The sequence below is a fragment of the Telopea speciosissima genome, chromosome 6, assembly GCF_018873765.1.
Source record: "Telopea speciosissima isolate NSW1024214 ecotype Mountain lineage chromosome 6, Tspe_v1, whole genome shotgun sequence".
Classification (NCBI taxonomy): Eukaryota; Viridiplantae; Streptophyta; class Magnoliopsida; order Proteales; family Proteaceae; genus Telopea; species Telopea speciosissima.
In genome coordinates, this window is record NC_057921.1 from 7866457 (window position 1) to 7881313 (window position 14857).

Sequence of the window (14857 nt, forward strand, 5' to 3'; positions counted from 1 at the left end):
CCAAAGGGAGTTAGATCAAGATCTTGGAGGAACGCCTTGGCCTACAAAGGGATGTTGATAGACAGATCTCATTGGCTTCTTGGGTCGGGTGAAGTTTTCTTCTGGCTGGATAACTGGTCTGGGGCTGGTCCGTTGATTGATGCAGTGGACAATGGCCTGCAAGTAGAGGTGGATCTGCGTCTTAAAGATGCTTTGGAGGAGGACGGTTCATGGAAGCAGGGCTTGCTGAATCAAATTGATGAGGTGGCGATCAGAAATGACATTACGTCAGGAGATTTTCGGCTTTCTGCTAGAGAGGATGTGTTGGTATGGACACCAGTAAGTGATGGTATTTTTTCAGTAAAATCGGCCTGGAATGAAGGCAGGAAGGTTTTGCCGGCAGTCCCTTATGCTAGATGGATCTGGAACCAATCCCTGCCTGTGAAGGTGGCTTTCTTCACTTGGCAACTACTGAATGAAAAAATCCCAACTGATGATGCCTTAATGTCGATAGGGATTCCGATGGCGTCCAAGTGTCTCTGCTGTGGGGAGCCTAGGATGGAGACTGTGGACCACTGCTTGATTTCAGGAGGAACGGCCACAAAGGTATGGGGTTTTTTTTCCAGGCTGCTGGACATTGAGGTGCTGCCTACTTAGGATGTAAAAAGTCGTATCTCCCAGTGGCATGCGTTGGCAAGCAGCCGCTGTCTCAGTGCGTTCATTACAGGCTTACTCCCTTCCTTGATTGTATGGGAACTGTGGAGGGAAAGAAATAATAGGAGGCATGATGAACACAGGCGCACGACAGTCATGATCATGGAACGCATTAAAGCCTGGGTAAAAGAGCTTCTGATGCCGGTGAAGGGGAGGAAGGGGGGAGCTGCTAGGGATAGGTTAATATTGCAATGTTTTGGGCTTGAGGCTGATCCACCTAATTTTCCTCGCCCCCTCCCGGTTAACTGGTGCCTCCCTTTTTATTCAGTCAAACTCAATGTGGATGGGGCGTGTCGGGGCAACCCAGGAGAAGGGGGGGGGAGGAGGTGTGATCAGGAACACGAGAGGAAGTGTCCTGGCAGTGTTCTCTCACCACTACGGGTGGTGCACAAATGCTCAAGCTGAGCTTAGAGCTTTGAGAGATGGTCTCAGATTGTGTCAGGAGCTGGGGTTCAAAGAGGTAGTGGTGAATTCAGATTCAACCACCACAGTGAGAATGGTAATCCAATGAAAGTGCAGCCTTTGGAGAGGATGGTATTGGTTCAACGAGATTTTAGAGCTTCTTCAGTCTACTCAGGCGACAGTGGATTGGGTGTATAGAGAGAGCAACAGGGCAGCTGATTGGCTGGCCAAGCAGGCCTGCGAGACAGGGTCTTCGGTCACCTTTCCGCGGGGGAGTTTGCCCGCAGGAACCCTCCAAGAGATCATCAGGGAGGATAGGGAGGGCTTGCCGGTCCTTAGGGTCTAATGTTTGTTCTTTGTGGGTTTGGGGTAAGGTGGAATGTCCCCCCCTGTATTCTTTATTTTTTGATGATTCAATAAATTTTTGGGGCTGGCCTGGGTCCCAGGTAAGTTCGGGTTAAAAAAAAAGACCCATCAGGCAAAGAGAGGAAAAGCAGTGCACAAATCCCTTTCCCAAGATAGGATAAAGAGACCCATCAGCAACACAGACCTTATTATGATCAGATAAAGGGGAATATTTGAAAAAAAGAGAGGAAGAACCTGTCATATGGTCGGTTGCCCCTGAGTGAATAACCTAAGAATCGGGTATGATTGAGGTGTAGTTCTCACCAAATGAAATACCTGTGAAAGAAGTTGTAGTGGGATTGGAAAGCAGAGACATAGCCGAAGCAGCTAATAAAGGAGATACAGATGCCTAAGAAGATGTGTCCAATCGAGTCATCATATCCCAAAGATTTTGCAGTTCAGCTACATCTTGGGAAAGAGATTGGACGGGCTGCTCTTTAGTTGATGCCTGATTGGCATGGGTGTTAGTGGGCCGATTGGAACCACCCTTCCCACGCCCACGAGTATTTGCAGAGTGACCATGGAGCTTCCAACATCGGTCCTTTGTGTGCCATTCCTTCCCATAGTGATCACATTTAATAGGGGGGTGATCACCAGATGTCCGATCACCAGTAACAGTACGGGAAGAATTTCTACGGGAAGAAGGTTGTAAACCAGAAAGAAGGGCCGATTGTTCCTGAGTAACAGGATGAACCATGGTTGTACGCCGACTGTCTTCAGCTGAAAAAATCACATAGGCCTGCTCAAGGTGGTAGAGGGTCACAATTCAGAATATTGGCCCGGATCTGATCAAACTCAATATTGAGGCCAGCCAAGAAATCAAAAACACGCAAACTATGTTCCCACTTCTGGAAGGTCGTTGCAACATCACAGATTGCAGTGAAGGTGCCCAGAAAATCCAACTGCTGCCACATAGTGCACATGGTATTATAATATTGAGAAAGGGACAACTTCAACTGCTTGGTAGAGTGGATCTTGTGACGGAGCTCATAGCACTGGGCGACATTCCCGACCTAAGAATAGGTGTTCTGGGTTGTCTTCCATATCTTGGCAGCTATATTAAGAAGGTAACGCCCGACAATTTCTTGGTCCATGGAATTAACCAGATAGGACATGACCAAGAAATTAAAATTCATCCATCGATCCTGTGTAGAACCAGCCTTTGTAGGCCTGATAGTAGTTCCCGTGATGTAGCCAGAGAGACCACGGGAACCAATTGCGAACAAGCAAGAATGAGACCACAAGAGATGGTTGCTGCCATTTAATTTGATAGGGTTCACCAGAAACGGAAGAAAGTCATGTTGCAACGAACCATCAGAGCTAGAGGAAGCAAAAGTGATCTCTGAAACGTCAGGCATGGTGGCTGGAAAAAAATCGTAGGAACAGAAAGAAGAAAAAAGTCTTCTAAAAAACCAGATCATATGAAGGTAAAAAATGCCCTTTGTGGGAGTCAACTCACCACCAAGGGTGTGAAAGAGACGGCGGCAAAGTGGGAGAGGGCTCCCGCGAGAAGGAAAGAGCGGCCGAGAGGGGTCACGGGAGGCTGGAAGAGGCGAAAAGGGGAGGCGGAGGCCTGGAGGGGCTGGGTAAGGTCGGCGGAGGTGTGGTGGTGGTGGCTGAAGGCTGGTGGAAGAGTGGTGGGGGTGGCAGAAGGGTGGCCGTGGTGACTGGTGGCTGGCGGTGGTTAGGTTAGGGTGATATCACGAAGGGAAGAGAGAAAAAAGGGGGAAAAAATCATTGTCCATATTCCCGGATGATTTTTGGCTCTAATGCCATGTTGAATTCCGTGAATATTGGCGTGAGTTAGAGTAACTACAGCCATCTTTATTTATAACGTAAAGAAGAGCACTCTGGAATGAGTACAAGGACATAATTACCCCTAGGACAATTCCCCATATTGCAACAATCCTAAATCTATTATAACTCTTCCCTCTTCAGAAATCATGGAGGGTTACGATTAAAACAACTTAAAACAATTAAAACATCTAAATAAAAAAGATTTCTAAGTAACCAATAGGAAAAAAGACCCTAACAACCAATAGGAGTAATTCACTTAAATTGAACCAAGTATGAACCGGTTCAATTTAAGAGTTTACAATTAAAACCGGTTCAATTTAAGAGTTTACAATTAAACTGAAAAAAACTAAGTATGGGAAATAACTAAAGCTGAAAAAACTAAGTACGGAAATAACAAAGGCTCCTAACTATGGCCCTATGATTAGGATAGCTTCTTCAGCTTGTGGATGCTTGGATCCGCATCAGCGTTCCCCGACTTAAATACATTCATCTCCGATGAATGGGTGAAGTCCATGCAACGCTCTTGCAACTCGGGGCTAAGCTTCTTGACATCATCAGTATGACTCCAAGTACTGCTTTGGTTTGAAGAAACTCGTCCTCGAATTTTGTGGTGATGAGGGAGAAACAACATGTGAGTTGCAACTTTAACACTTCCCGAACAAAATTCTGTTGAGGGAGGAACATTAAGAATAAAGTATTCAAGGCGTGGAGCTTTCTCTTCAAAGAACCAAGGTGGCATAACAAACTCTATGTGTTCATTTTTTAAAATCAGCAACAACTGTGAATGCTCTATCCATAGAGTCTTAAATGTTAGCAACCTTCTCATCTAGTATTTGAGACACAAGCTCCACCTTTTCAAGAACAACATCTTGAATGTCATTGATCTCCTGTGGATTATTCTCAACCACCTCTTCATCTTCTACTATATCAGCCATCATTACTTGAGTAATAATATGAACTCCTTGAATATCATTACCCAAGTCTTCATAATAACGAGTCCCGTCATCATCATCACTTGGGGGATAAGTATATAAACCCTGTTCATCATTATCCTCAGGGGTTTTCTCTTCTTTTGCAGCTACATTGACAGATTTATGCTTTAGTGGGTAATCCTTGGCATAGTGTCCAATTTCATTGCAGTGGAAACACTTGTGAGGATCACTACTATTCATGGGACTTTTACCCTTATGGTCAACACGTAGGGGAGCCGTAGGGTGAGAAGAAGTACCAGCAGAAAAACCTGATTGAGTATGAACAATGGTGTAGACTTGGATGCTGGAAAAGATGCTTTGGTTTCTTCAGTAGAGTAATTAAATCTTCTATTTCCAGCCAATAATTCTTCAGCCTTCAATGCCTTCTCAAAACAGTCCCGACCATCTCTGACATCAGCTACTCCAATACCTCTAATAATATCAGCCCTCAATCCTAATCGAAACCGAGATAACATCTAAGTAGTACTCTCTATCGTGCTAGTGCGAGAAGAAAGAGCATCAAACTTTTGCATGTACTCAGATACAGTCATGGTCCCTTGGCGTAGGGAGTTGAATTGATCTTGTACCTGTGCTCTGTAATGCCTGGGCAAGTATTTCTCTCTCAAATCATACCTCATATCAGCCCATGTAGTTGGGGCATGACCATCAAGTTCCATGTCCCTTTATGCAGCTCTCCACCATTCTCGGGCAGGGCCAACCAGCTTGGTATGTGCCAATCTCATCTTCCTGTCTTTAGGCAAGTCATACCAATCAAAGTAATCATCAAGGGCAGCAAGCCAATCATAAAATACCTGAGGATCATGGATCCCATCGAACTCTTTCAACTCTAGCTTCACCTTCTGGGTGTCATACCTTCGATTAGGAACTTCATCAATAGTGAAATAGGATCTCATGTACTCTTCAAAAGTAGGTCTTCTAGGTTCTTCTTTGTTTCTGTCCCTATCTTCTCTATGCCCATCTTTGTCATATCTGTCATACCTGCGCCTGTCTCTGTGATCTCTGTATTCCCTATGCTCCCTGTGATCACTAGAGTGATCTCTGTAATTCCTGGATCGATCTCTGTTATTTCTTTCTCTTCCCAAAGTTCCATGTACTTCGGAATGAACTTGAAATATGTCCTCTTCTAAGGGATTGTTACTGTCCCCAAGAGGTGCAACCTGCTTTTGTTCAATTACTTGCAACCTTTCAGTAATAACTTTAATCTCTTCAGCTATGGTCTTCTAGTCAGCCGTGAACTTCTGAAACATCTCTAACATTGCTGTCATAGGATTGGGTGGGTGTGACACCATTGTATTTAGCACTAGATTGCCATGTTGATCCATGGCTTTGATACCACTTAATGTAGTCCTAGATAGACAAGGGTCTATTAGGAGCCAGGTAGTTCAGGATCTCTCAAATCTGCTGGCCGGTTGGGGCTGAATTGGGGAATTAGGGCAGAATTAAGGTTAGGTTTAGGGCAAAAAGGTTGAATCTTATTTGAATAAACTAGGCAAGTTTTTAGGAGTCTAGTGATGTAGGATTGATAAGGTTTGAGTGAGGAATTGAAATTCAGAAAATTAGGGTTAGGGTTAGGGTTTCGGGTTTTGGGAAATAGAAAAGTAGGTGAAATTAGGGTTTAGGATTGGATTTCTGGAGAGGGCTCTTGGTCGAGTGTTAATGGCAGTGAGAGGGAGGTTCGGTTGTAATTTGGTGAGGTTTGAATGGCTGGATAAGTCTAGACAGGTTTTAGGGTTTTAATGGTGATGAAGGGGAACTGGGGTTAAGCTGTTGGGATAGGCCAGAAGTTAGGGTCGAGTGTAGGGGGTGCTAAGAAGGAAATATGGTTCAAATATGGTGGGATTCTAATGGAGGAATGAAACTGAAAGTGGTTTAGGGTTTAAGGAATTCAAATAAAATAAAAGGGGGGCTGTTAGGGTAGGCTGTAGAGGATTAGGAGAAGAAGGGGATGACTAGAAACTGTAAAACACTTACTGGAATAAGCAGGTTCTTCAATAGCACAGCTTCGAAGAACTAGAAGGACCTCTTGATCTACAAGATGCAAGGAGTTGATTGGAGATCGACCAATCCCTCACCTTGATATTACTCACAAGGCAAACTCTCAAAGGAGCAAGGCAGCAGCATTCGTGACAGCAAGCAGACTAAAAAATTTTCAATTCTGAATATTGTCGGGGAGCCTTCCCATATTAATATAATAGGCCAATGGCCTAAGTCCTAAATCTATTACAACTCTTCCCTCTTCAGAAATGATGGAGGGGTATGATTAAAATAACTTAAAACAATTAAAGCATCTAAATTAAAAAGATTCCTAAGTAACCAATAGGAAATAATACCCTAACAGCCAATAGGATTAATTCACTTAAATTTAACCAAGTATGAACCGGTTCAATTTAAGAGTTTACAATTAAACTGAAAAAAACTAAGTATGGAAATAACTAAGGCTCCTAACTATGGCCCTATGATTAGGACAGCTTCTTCAGCTTGTGGATGCTTGGATCTGCATCAGGAAGACAAATTAGCAAGTGAGTTTAGAAAATAGAAACTAGCTGAAAATGGAAATTAAAACAAGTTATGGTCTGCTGTAGGGCATCAATGGTGGGCAGCGTGCTGCCAACAAGTAGAAGAATCAATGGGATGGGATGGTCTGATGACTATTTCAGCACTAGGATATGGTTTGAAACTGAGAAGAAAATTCAACAGAGGTTAGTAGACAGAATAGTATTTGAAGATCAAAACAGAATTGAAAAGATACCTGGTATGCGCAAGTAATAGAGATGGTGAAGATCTTACCTTGAATGTAAAAGAAGAAGGATATCGACCAAGCCTCCCACCTAGTTTTTGGACAGCATCTCACCAGTCTTGACATCTCACCAAGGTTTCATTGCATCTCACAAGGTCACTCCTCTCTCACAGAAGAAACAAGCATAAGCTGTATGTGTTTTGTCAAAACCGTGGGGGTAGTTTGATCCCCTACTATTTATTTATAACTTCAGTGAAATAAGCAAAATAGGAGACTCCCCATATGTGGAAGGAGGAATCCCTTACAATCTAAGTCTTCTTCAAGAATACAAACTCTTCTTGAACTTAACCAAATAGAAGATAACACCTAATACCTTATAGGACTCATATTTGGGTTTATAGAATTGGTCCATTACAATAGAAAACCAAAAATATTAATCCTGTGACCCATATAACCAATTGGGGACTTAAATTTTAGTCTAACTTGAACCAATGTTGAACAGTGGTTGACCCAGAAAACTGAACTATACCCAAAACAACAGGCTCTTCTCTTCTTGCTGGAATTCTGCATTACTGGATCAAACTGCAAGGGATCCCTTTCGTCCTCTCCTTGTTGTCTGTTGTTATATCGAGATTCCTCCTCCTATGTGTCTCCTACTTCAATTAGGATTGTTGGTTGTTTCTCCTATTTCAGTTAGGATTGTCTAGTCGTAGTTTGAGTTTTATTCTAGTTCTAGGAGGTTTATATTTTGTTTTTCAGATTGTAATTAGGATTCCTAGTTAAGTTAGGAATTCCTCCCTTCAATTGTAATCTCAGTGTATAAATAAAGGCATGGTGAGGGAGACAGTTAAGCTCGATCTCTCTTGACTGCTCTCCTCTCTTCTCCCACTGCTTCTCTCAGTTCTGGTTCTGGTTTTATTTAATTCTGCTACATCTGTAATCTGAGTCACTTTGACTTTGGCGCAAAGATGTTAGGATACTAATGTATAGACCAGTCATAAGTGATAACCAGTCCACAAGAGGATCGCAAAGTTGGTGTTCATAGGAGCTTTCCCCTAATCAGGCATATGATGGAGTGTGACTCCGTTTACCTGTGAATGAAGGTGGACATTTAGCTGCTGGTGGTCTCTTGTTCTCCCTGGCTTGGTTGCCTTAAGATCTAACTGGAATTTTCATTATATCTTCTGCCTCTAATGCCATGTCATAACAATCATGAATGTCATACACATCAGTTATTCCCATTGCCTTCCTGACCTGTGGACGTAGCCCAAGTTTGTACCGAGATATCAACTGCATATCATCTTCTTCAATTCCTAGTCATGACAACATACCATTAAATATATATGTGTATTCAGATACAGAGATTTGAATTTGTGGTTTATCTTGGCTAACTAGGTTGTTTAACAAGATTATGAGCTCAAAAAAAATGCCAGATGAATGGAGGATAAGCATTGTGGTTTTGATCTACAAAAATAAAGGTGATATTGCAACTATAGAGGCATAAAGCTAATGAGTCCTACAATGAAGTTATGGGAGAGGGTTGTTGAAACCCACATGAGAAAGGAAACTACTCTCTCGAAGGATCAATTTGGTTTTATCCTAGGAAGATCCACGATGGAAGCTATTTTCCTACTTAGGAGACTCATGGGAAAATATAGAGAAGGCAATAAGGATCTCCATATGGTCTTTATTGACTTAGAAAAAGCCTACGACAGAGTTCCTAGAGGGTTAATCTGACAAATACTGGAGAAAAGAAGGGTGTCATGTCGATTTGAGGACATTATTAAAGATGTATGATGGTGTAGTGACTAGCGTAAGAATAAGGGGGGGGGTGTCAAGGTTGTGAATTCCCAATTACAATTGGGTTACACCCAAGGTTCAAAAACTCATCTCGAGGAGGTGTCTCGACCAGGTCAAGATTCTCGAGATCTCGAGCTCTCGGCAAGACAGTGCGTTATTTTTTTTTTGTTTCGGTTTGATGTTTCGATGGGCAAATGGCCATAATTGGCTCTAAAACTTTAAGAGAAGTTTGTTTTAGGCGTAATAAACATATTTGAATCCTCAAATTGTAAAAAAAATACCCAATTTTGTGCTTTGGATTTGCACCCTTGGTTGGCAGTAAACGTCGAATCCTTATGTAATATTCCTATACACATTGTTTGAGTGCTATGAGACATAATGGGCAAATAAAACAAGTAAATTATGCAATAATGAATGAAGACACGTAATATTGAATAATTATTTAAGAAATAGTTAAGGACTTAAAGTAAAAACTACAAAGTAATAAAAAATGAGAGAACAATGCATATTAAACTACAAAGTACAGTGATGAGAGAACAATACATATGTCATAGACACCATATTCTTCCATGTCCCAACAATACAATATTGTGAGTCTGTGACCGTTTATTGATATGAAACTATGATATGCTGGATCAAGTCCACGCATGGTCCGATGGAATTGACGTGCATTGTCTTCCGTCTTCATGGCATGTGAATGCCACATCATAGTGTTCGAGAAGAAACAAGAGTAGTTTCTTCTTAAGCAGGTCGAGATATCTGAGATTTTCGAGATTTTGCCGAAATTTCGGTCGAGTTTACCGAAAGCATGCAGATTTGGATCTCATAAGTGAACTTGTCTCGACCAGGTCAAGATTCTCAAGTTTTCCGCTCGGCGAGTTTTAGAACTATGGTTACACCAAGGCCTTAAGCCCTTATTTGTTTGCACTTATCATTTAACCAGAGACCTACGAGATAAAGTTCCCTGGTGTATGCTTTTTGCTGATGGTACTGTTCTGGTGGATAAGACAGGCAAGGATTAATGTCAAGTTGGAGTTATGGAGATCTACCTTGGAATCAAAAGGTCTTAGGATAAGCTAAATAGAGATGTAGCATATGGTGTGTAACTTTAGCCCCACTAAACTGGTTGATGAGGTAGTGAATATTGCTGAGAAGGAGATCCCACAAAGTGACTATGTTAGGTATTTGGGCTCAATCGTATATAAAGAAGGCGATATAGAGGATGATGTTGCCCAAAGAATTAAAATAGGATGGATGAAGTGGCGAGATACATCTGGAGTGCTGTGTGATCGGCATATTCCTTTAAAGCTTAAAGAAAAAAATTTTATAGGACTATCATACGACTGACTATGATATAAGAAGTAGAATGTTGGGCAGTTAAGAAGTGCTATATAGACAAGCTAAGTTGTTGCGAAGATGCGGATGTTGAGATGGGGGTGTGGCAAAACTAGGAAGGATAAAATAAGGACTGATCATATTAGAGCTGATTTGGTTGTTGCCCTGATTCAAGATAAGCTTCGAGAGTGTAGTCTGAGATGGCATGGTCATGTTCAATGTAGGCCTTCGGATGCTATAGTTCGGAGCAGTGACTTGATTCAGATTGAAGGCACTAAAAGTGCTAGGGGCAGGCCTTAAATGACCTTGGGAAAAGTGGTGAGGAAAGACATGCTTAGCTTAGGTCTTGTCTCAAGTATGATCTCAAATAGAGCTGATTGGAGGGCAAAGATCCATGTAGCTGATGCCACTTACTTAGATGTATGCTGAGTTGTGTCATTATTGCTGTTTTTACTTTTATCAATCTTTTGTCATTGCACGGTTCCATGTAGCTGGCCCCATTTAGTTGGGATAACGCTGAGTTGTTGTATTCAGACACAGAAATTGCACCCTGGTGTAGTGTGTTCAGCTGATTATGTAGAGGAAGCACAAAAGACTGTGGAACGTATTTGCTCTTGAGATTAGTTTTCATGTCATCCCAAGTAGTAGTAGGTGTGCCCGTTTCTCTGTTCCCATTCTCCTGTCTTCTCCACCACTCCTTGGCTGGTCCAACAAGCTTTGTCTTGATTAACTTGATCTTCCTAGCTTTTGACATGTCAAACCAGTCGAAGTAGTCATCTGCTGTATTCACCCAATCAAGGAATAATTGTGGATCAAGTCTTCCGTTGTATTCCTTCAACTTTAGCTTCATCGGTTGGGCACCATCAGGTGGCATGGTTGGATAGCCATTGTTGGGGCCACTGTATGGTCTTGTATGAACCTCCTTTGTATCCAGTGGAGCCTGTGGTGTAAAAGTCCTCTGTCGTAGCCTTCCTTGGTATTGATTAGTGTCCTGAGATGTAGCTGGTACAAGGTAATGCTCGCCTCTCTGATCCTCTGGAGTAGTTTGTTGTGGTGGTGCTGCATTAACTTCTTGTGACACTTTGTTCAGCTGTTGCTCCATTGAATTCACCTTATGAGACAAATTCTTGAGCATATCAAACATTGATCCTTGATCTCCTGTAGGGTTAGTATTTGGAGTAGCCATAACTCTGATACTAATTTGGTTGTTGGGGGAGGGGGGATTGAATGGTTGATAGATAACCTCCCGGTCAAGATCCCACACTAACCCAACTTAAACTGAAAACCCAAAATTAACAGAAAATTAAACCCTCTCATATGAGTCAAACTTTTGGAAACAATGGCCAATATAGGGAATAACAACCCTTCAAAAGCTGGGGCTGAACCAACAGCTAGATTTAGATTTTAAGTAATTTGAAGAACAAGGAAATCTGAAGTTGAAACCCAAATTAACTCAGATCAGACCAGCAGAACAGTACCAGATTAGGACCGAATCTTCCACTCAGTAGTCTATTCCAATTCCCTAAATATGAGAGCAATCAACTGGTTGGATTGAAAGTAATTTTAAAATCTGAAACAGAGAAAACTCAGAAATACGAGATTTTCAAGTGTTCAGGTTGAATATTGGGTTCCAAAACAGGGGAACCGAAAGTTATTAAAATCAGGGATTGAAAGGGGTTTTAGTGGCAGGGATTGATCAATAATAACAGTAAATAGATCTGAGATTTAATGCCTAACAAATCAGAGAATTAAAAGTAAGACCAGAAGCACCAATCAATTGAAAGAAATAACAGTACCAGGACAGAAAAACAGAGTAGAAAGCTAATTTGACCACCTATTTCAACTCTATCCCTATGTTTCCCCTACCCCTAAACTGCTTCTATCCGAACCCTAGAGTGCATATAAGCTCCTAAGGGCTGGTTTGAGATCATTCCCAGAACATCCTTATAAGATTGGGATGTTCTGGGAACGTCCAGAAATGATCCCAAACCTGTACAAGTTCCCTTGAAATCTTAATGAGAACCACCAAAGTAGATCAATCTCATAATACTCCCAGGGAATATTGTCTTGGTTTGTCAAGGGAATTACAGGTTAGGAATTGATTGAAGAAGTTTGCTGATGTTTTTTAACTTTAAAGCAGGGATACCAATATATAAAGGTGGTTTCACTCTTAAATGTAGGCTGAAAAATGGGACTGTTATAATGCTGATAATCGTATAGAAAGAATTTAGATGACACTAGGATTTCACTCATTCATGGGACACCCTGTTAATGATCCAGTTGTAGATGCATTGACTTGACCCTCTTCAATCTTGTAATAGAAACTTTATTGACAACTTTGTTAGTGCTGTCTGCAAAATTAATAGGAGTATATGACATAAACTCTCAAGTTTTCTGTACCCCACCCCCCCCTCCCCCCTCCCCCCTCCCCCCTCCCTCCTCCCCCATCTGCATGTTATTCGATTGAATCACCTCATTTACTACCAAATAAGAGTATCTTATTCTCCCATGCCATTGTTTGTTCCATATCTTTTTTAGGTAGCTAAAAGCATCAATCAAAATCATTTCTTTGCTTCCTCTTAAAGACTATATAGTGATATCTGTAATCTGTCTTATATCAAATTTTTTTTATCTTAAAATTATCCTTTCACCTTAATATTTCTTTATTTAATCAGTGTATTATTTTTATTTTTTCAGGCAAACGAAAATTCATAACATAGGTGGAACACTTGTGGGAGTTGATAAATTCGGGAATAAATATTACGAGAAACTTAAGAATACTCAATATGGTTAGTAATTGTGTCACGTCTCTACTTTCATGCATCTGAAAGATTTCTGAGGACGGGAGAATTTGTGGTCATCTTCAGTATATTGAAACCCTTGATTGCTGAGCAATTTATGGTTTCAGGACATGCAATTTTCCTTAAAATTTTAAATTGTTGGTACCTGGCTTGGTAGATCTTGATCTTAACTTTTTTAGTGGTTGCACCTGGAGCTGTTAATCTATGATCAGAGTCTTCAGGTGGTAATTGCCATTAGTTCTATTATCAACACCTAAACATGTTTGATTCATGGGTCTGCTCAGCTGAAAGGTTATGAGGTCTCAAGGGACTGATTACTCTACTGTGATGACTGTAATTGACTTAAATGTGACACATTGGATGTTCAGTCAGCCAATCAGCTTGACACGTGGTTGAATAGTAAATTGAATGGTGGCATGGCTCCTTAGCTGTGCACCACTGCAATCTATGCACACATATTTTTATAAGTTTGAAAACTAAAATGAAAAGAAACCATCATGGGGGAAGGTACAATTTTAAGGATTATTTCAGTTACTGGATCTTGTTCTTTGACATGTTATCAATGAAATTCTGATGACTTCTAAGCGATTTTGCAGGAAGACACAGGTGGGTGGAGTATGGTGACAAGGGCCGGTATAATGCATCTCAGGTTCCACCAGAGTGGCATGGGTGGCTCCACTTCATCACCGACCGCACAGGGGATGAGGTAAGACTTTCATCCAATCGATTTGATGTTTGTTGGTTACTATTGTTATTGTTGTTGCTATTTACGAGGTCACTAAATAATTGCTATCTCAGCTTCTGATGCTGAAACCTAAGAGGTATGGAATTGATCACAAGCAGAACTTCTCTGGGGAGGGTGATGAGTTCATTTACCATTCCAAGGGACACACACTCAACCCTGGGCAGAGAGACTGGACTAGATACCAGCCGTGGCAGCCTACCAAGACCTAAGAATTCTTCTCTAAACGGCTCTTGGTACTTCAGATTGTCTAAAACATTGAGTCAATGTATTCTCTTTCTTCCAACCCTTTAGGATATGAAATAATATGTCAGCACTTTGTTGGTTGTGCTGATGTCCTGCATATTTTTCTCTGGAAGCGTATGAACATGTAATATGATTTGTCGATCGATTGATAATGGGTATATTTTTGCAAGCACTTTAAATTATTTATGGGCATGGCTTATCCAGGATGCACCTTTCAGATTTGAGTAGTACACAGATTTTTTTAAGGGCCTTTTTCTGTTCTCTGAATCAGTTCTTCCGCTCGCATGCAGTCTTCCACGAATCATTATTGTCTACGGTTCCCTGACCGGTGCGGTTCCTTAGTGCCTCACAAGAGGGGGGTGGGACCCACCCAGGGCACCTGACCAAACACTCTGCCCAGGTGAGGTCCACCCTCTTGTGAGAGGAACCAGGGAACCGTAGACGAAAAAAATTCAGTCTTCCACACCCAAAACATTGGAACTTTTAGCACTTTCTTAAGGCCATTCTTGTTGACATAAATCCTATCGTTTTTTTTTTAATTTTCCCGGTTGGGTTATGTCGTAATTATCTCGAATATTACATCATCTTTTTTTAATTAGATATCTCTCTTCTCTAAGCAAAAGTTCTTCCTCAAATTAGCTAATTATTTTTTCCCCCAAAATATCACAAACGTTTTGAGTCTTGAAGGGGAAGTTATCCCATATTTTGACCAAACCTTCTTCACAATTGTGATGGAGAAAAATCCAGGAGACAAAATAATACCAACTATACATGATAATCAAGTTTTAAGTATATCTTCTGCGCATACATAGGATTCTCATCCAAGGATGAACCCTCCTTGACCATGATAATCGTACAATACATTCAGGAGACCCAAAAATCAAACCCATGAGGATTAGACTTCACA

The 14857-nt window shown here is 41.3% G+C and overlaps 1 protein-coding gene across 2 annotated transcripts in view; it reads left to right on the forward strand.

Annotated features, from left to right (window-relative positions):
* LOC122666274 (probable NADH dehydrogenase [ubiquinone] 1 alpha subcomplex subunit 12) overlaps window positions 1–14098 on the forward strand; it is a 47456-nt gene extending 33358 nt beyond the window's left edge. For both annotated transcript variants that reach the window (XM_043862447.1, XM_043862448.1), the window contains 3 exons: window positions 12859–12950; window positions 13559–13668; window positions 13761–14098. In XM_043862447.1, the coding sequence (XP_043718382.1) occupies window positions 12859–12950; window positions 13559–13668; window positions 13761–13916 (358 nt within the window). In that variant the 3' untranslated portion in view covers window positions 13917–14098. The remainder of the gene's footprint in view (window positions 1–12858; window positions 12951–13558; window positions 13669–13760) is intronic.
* Window positions 14099–14857: the final 759 nt, after the last annotated feature.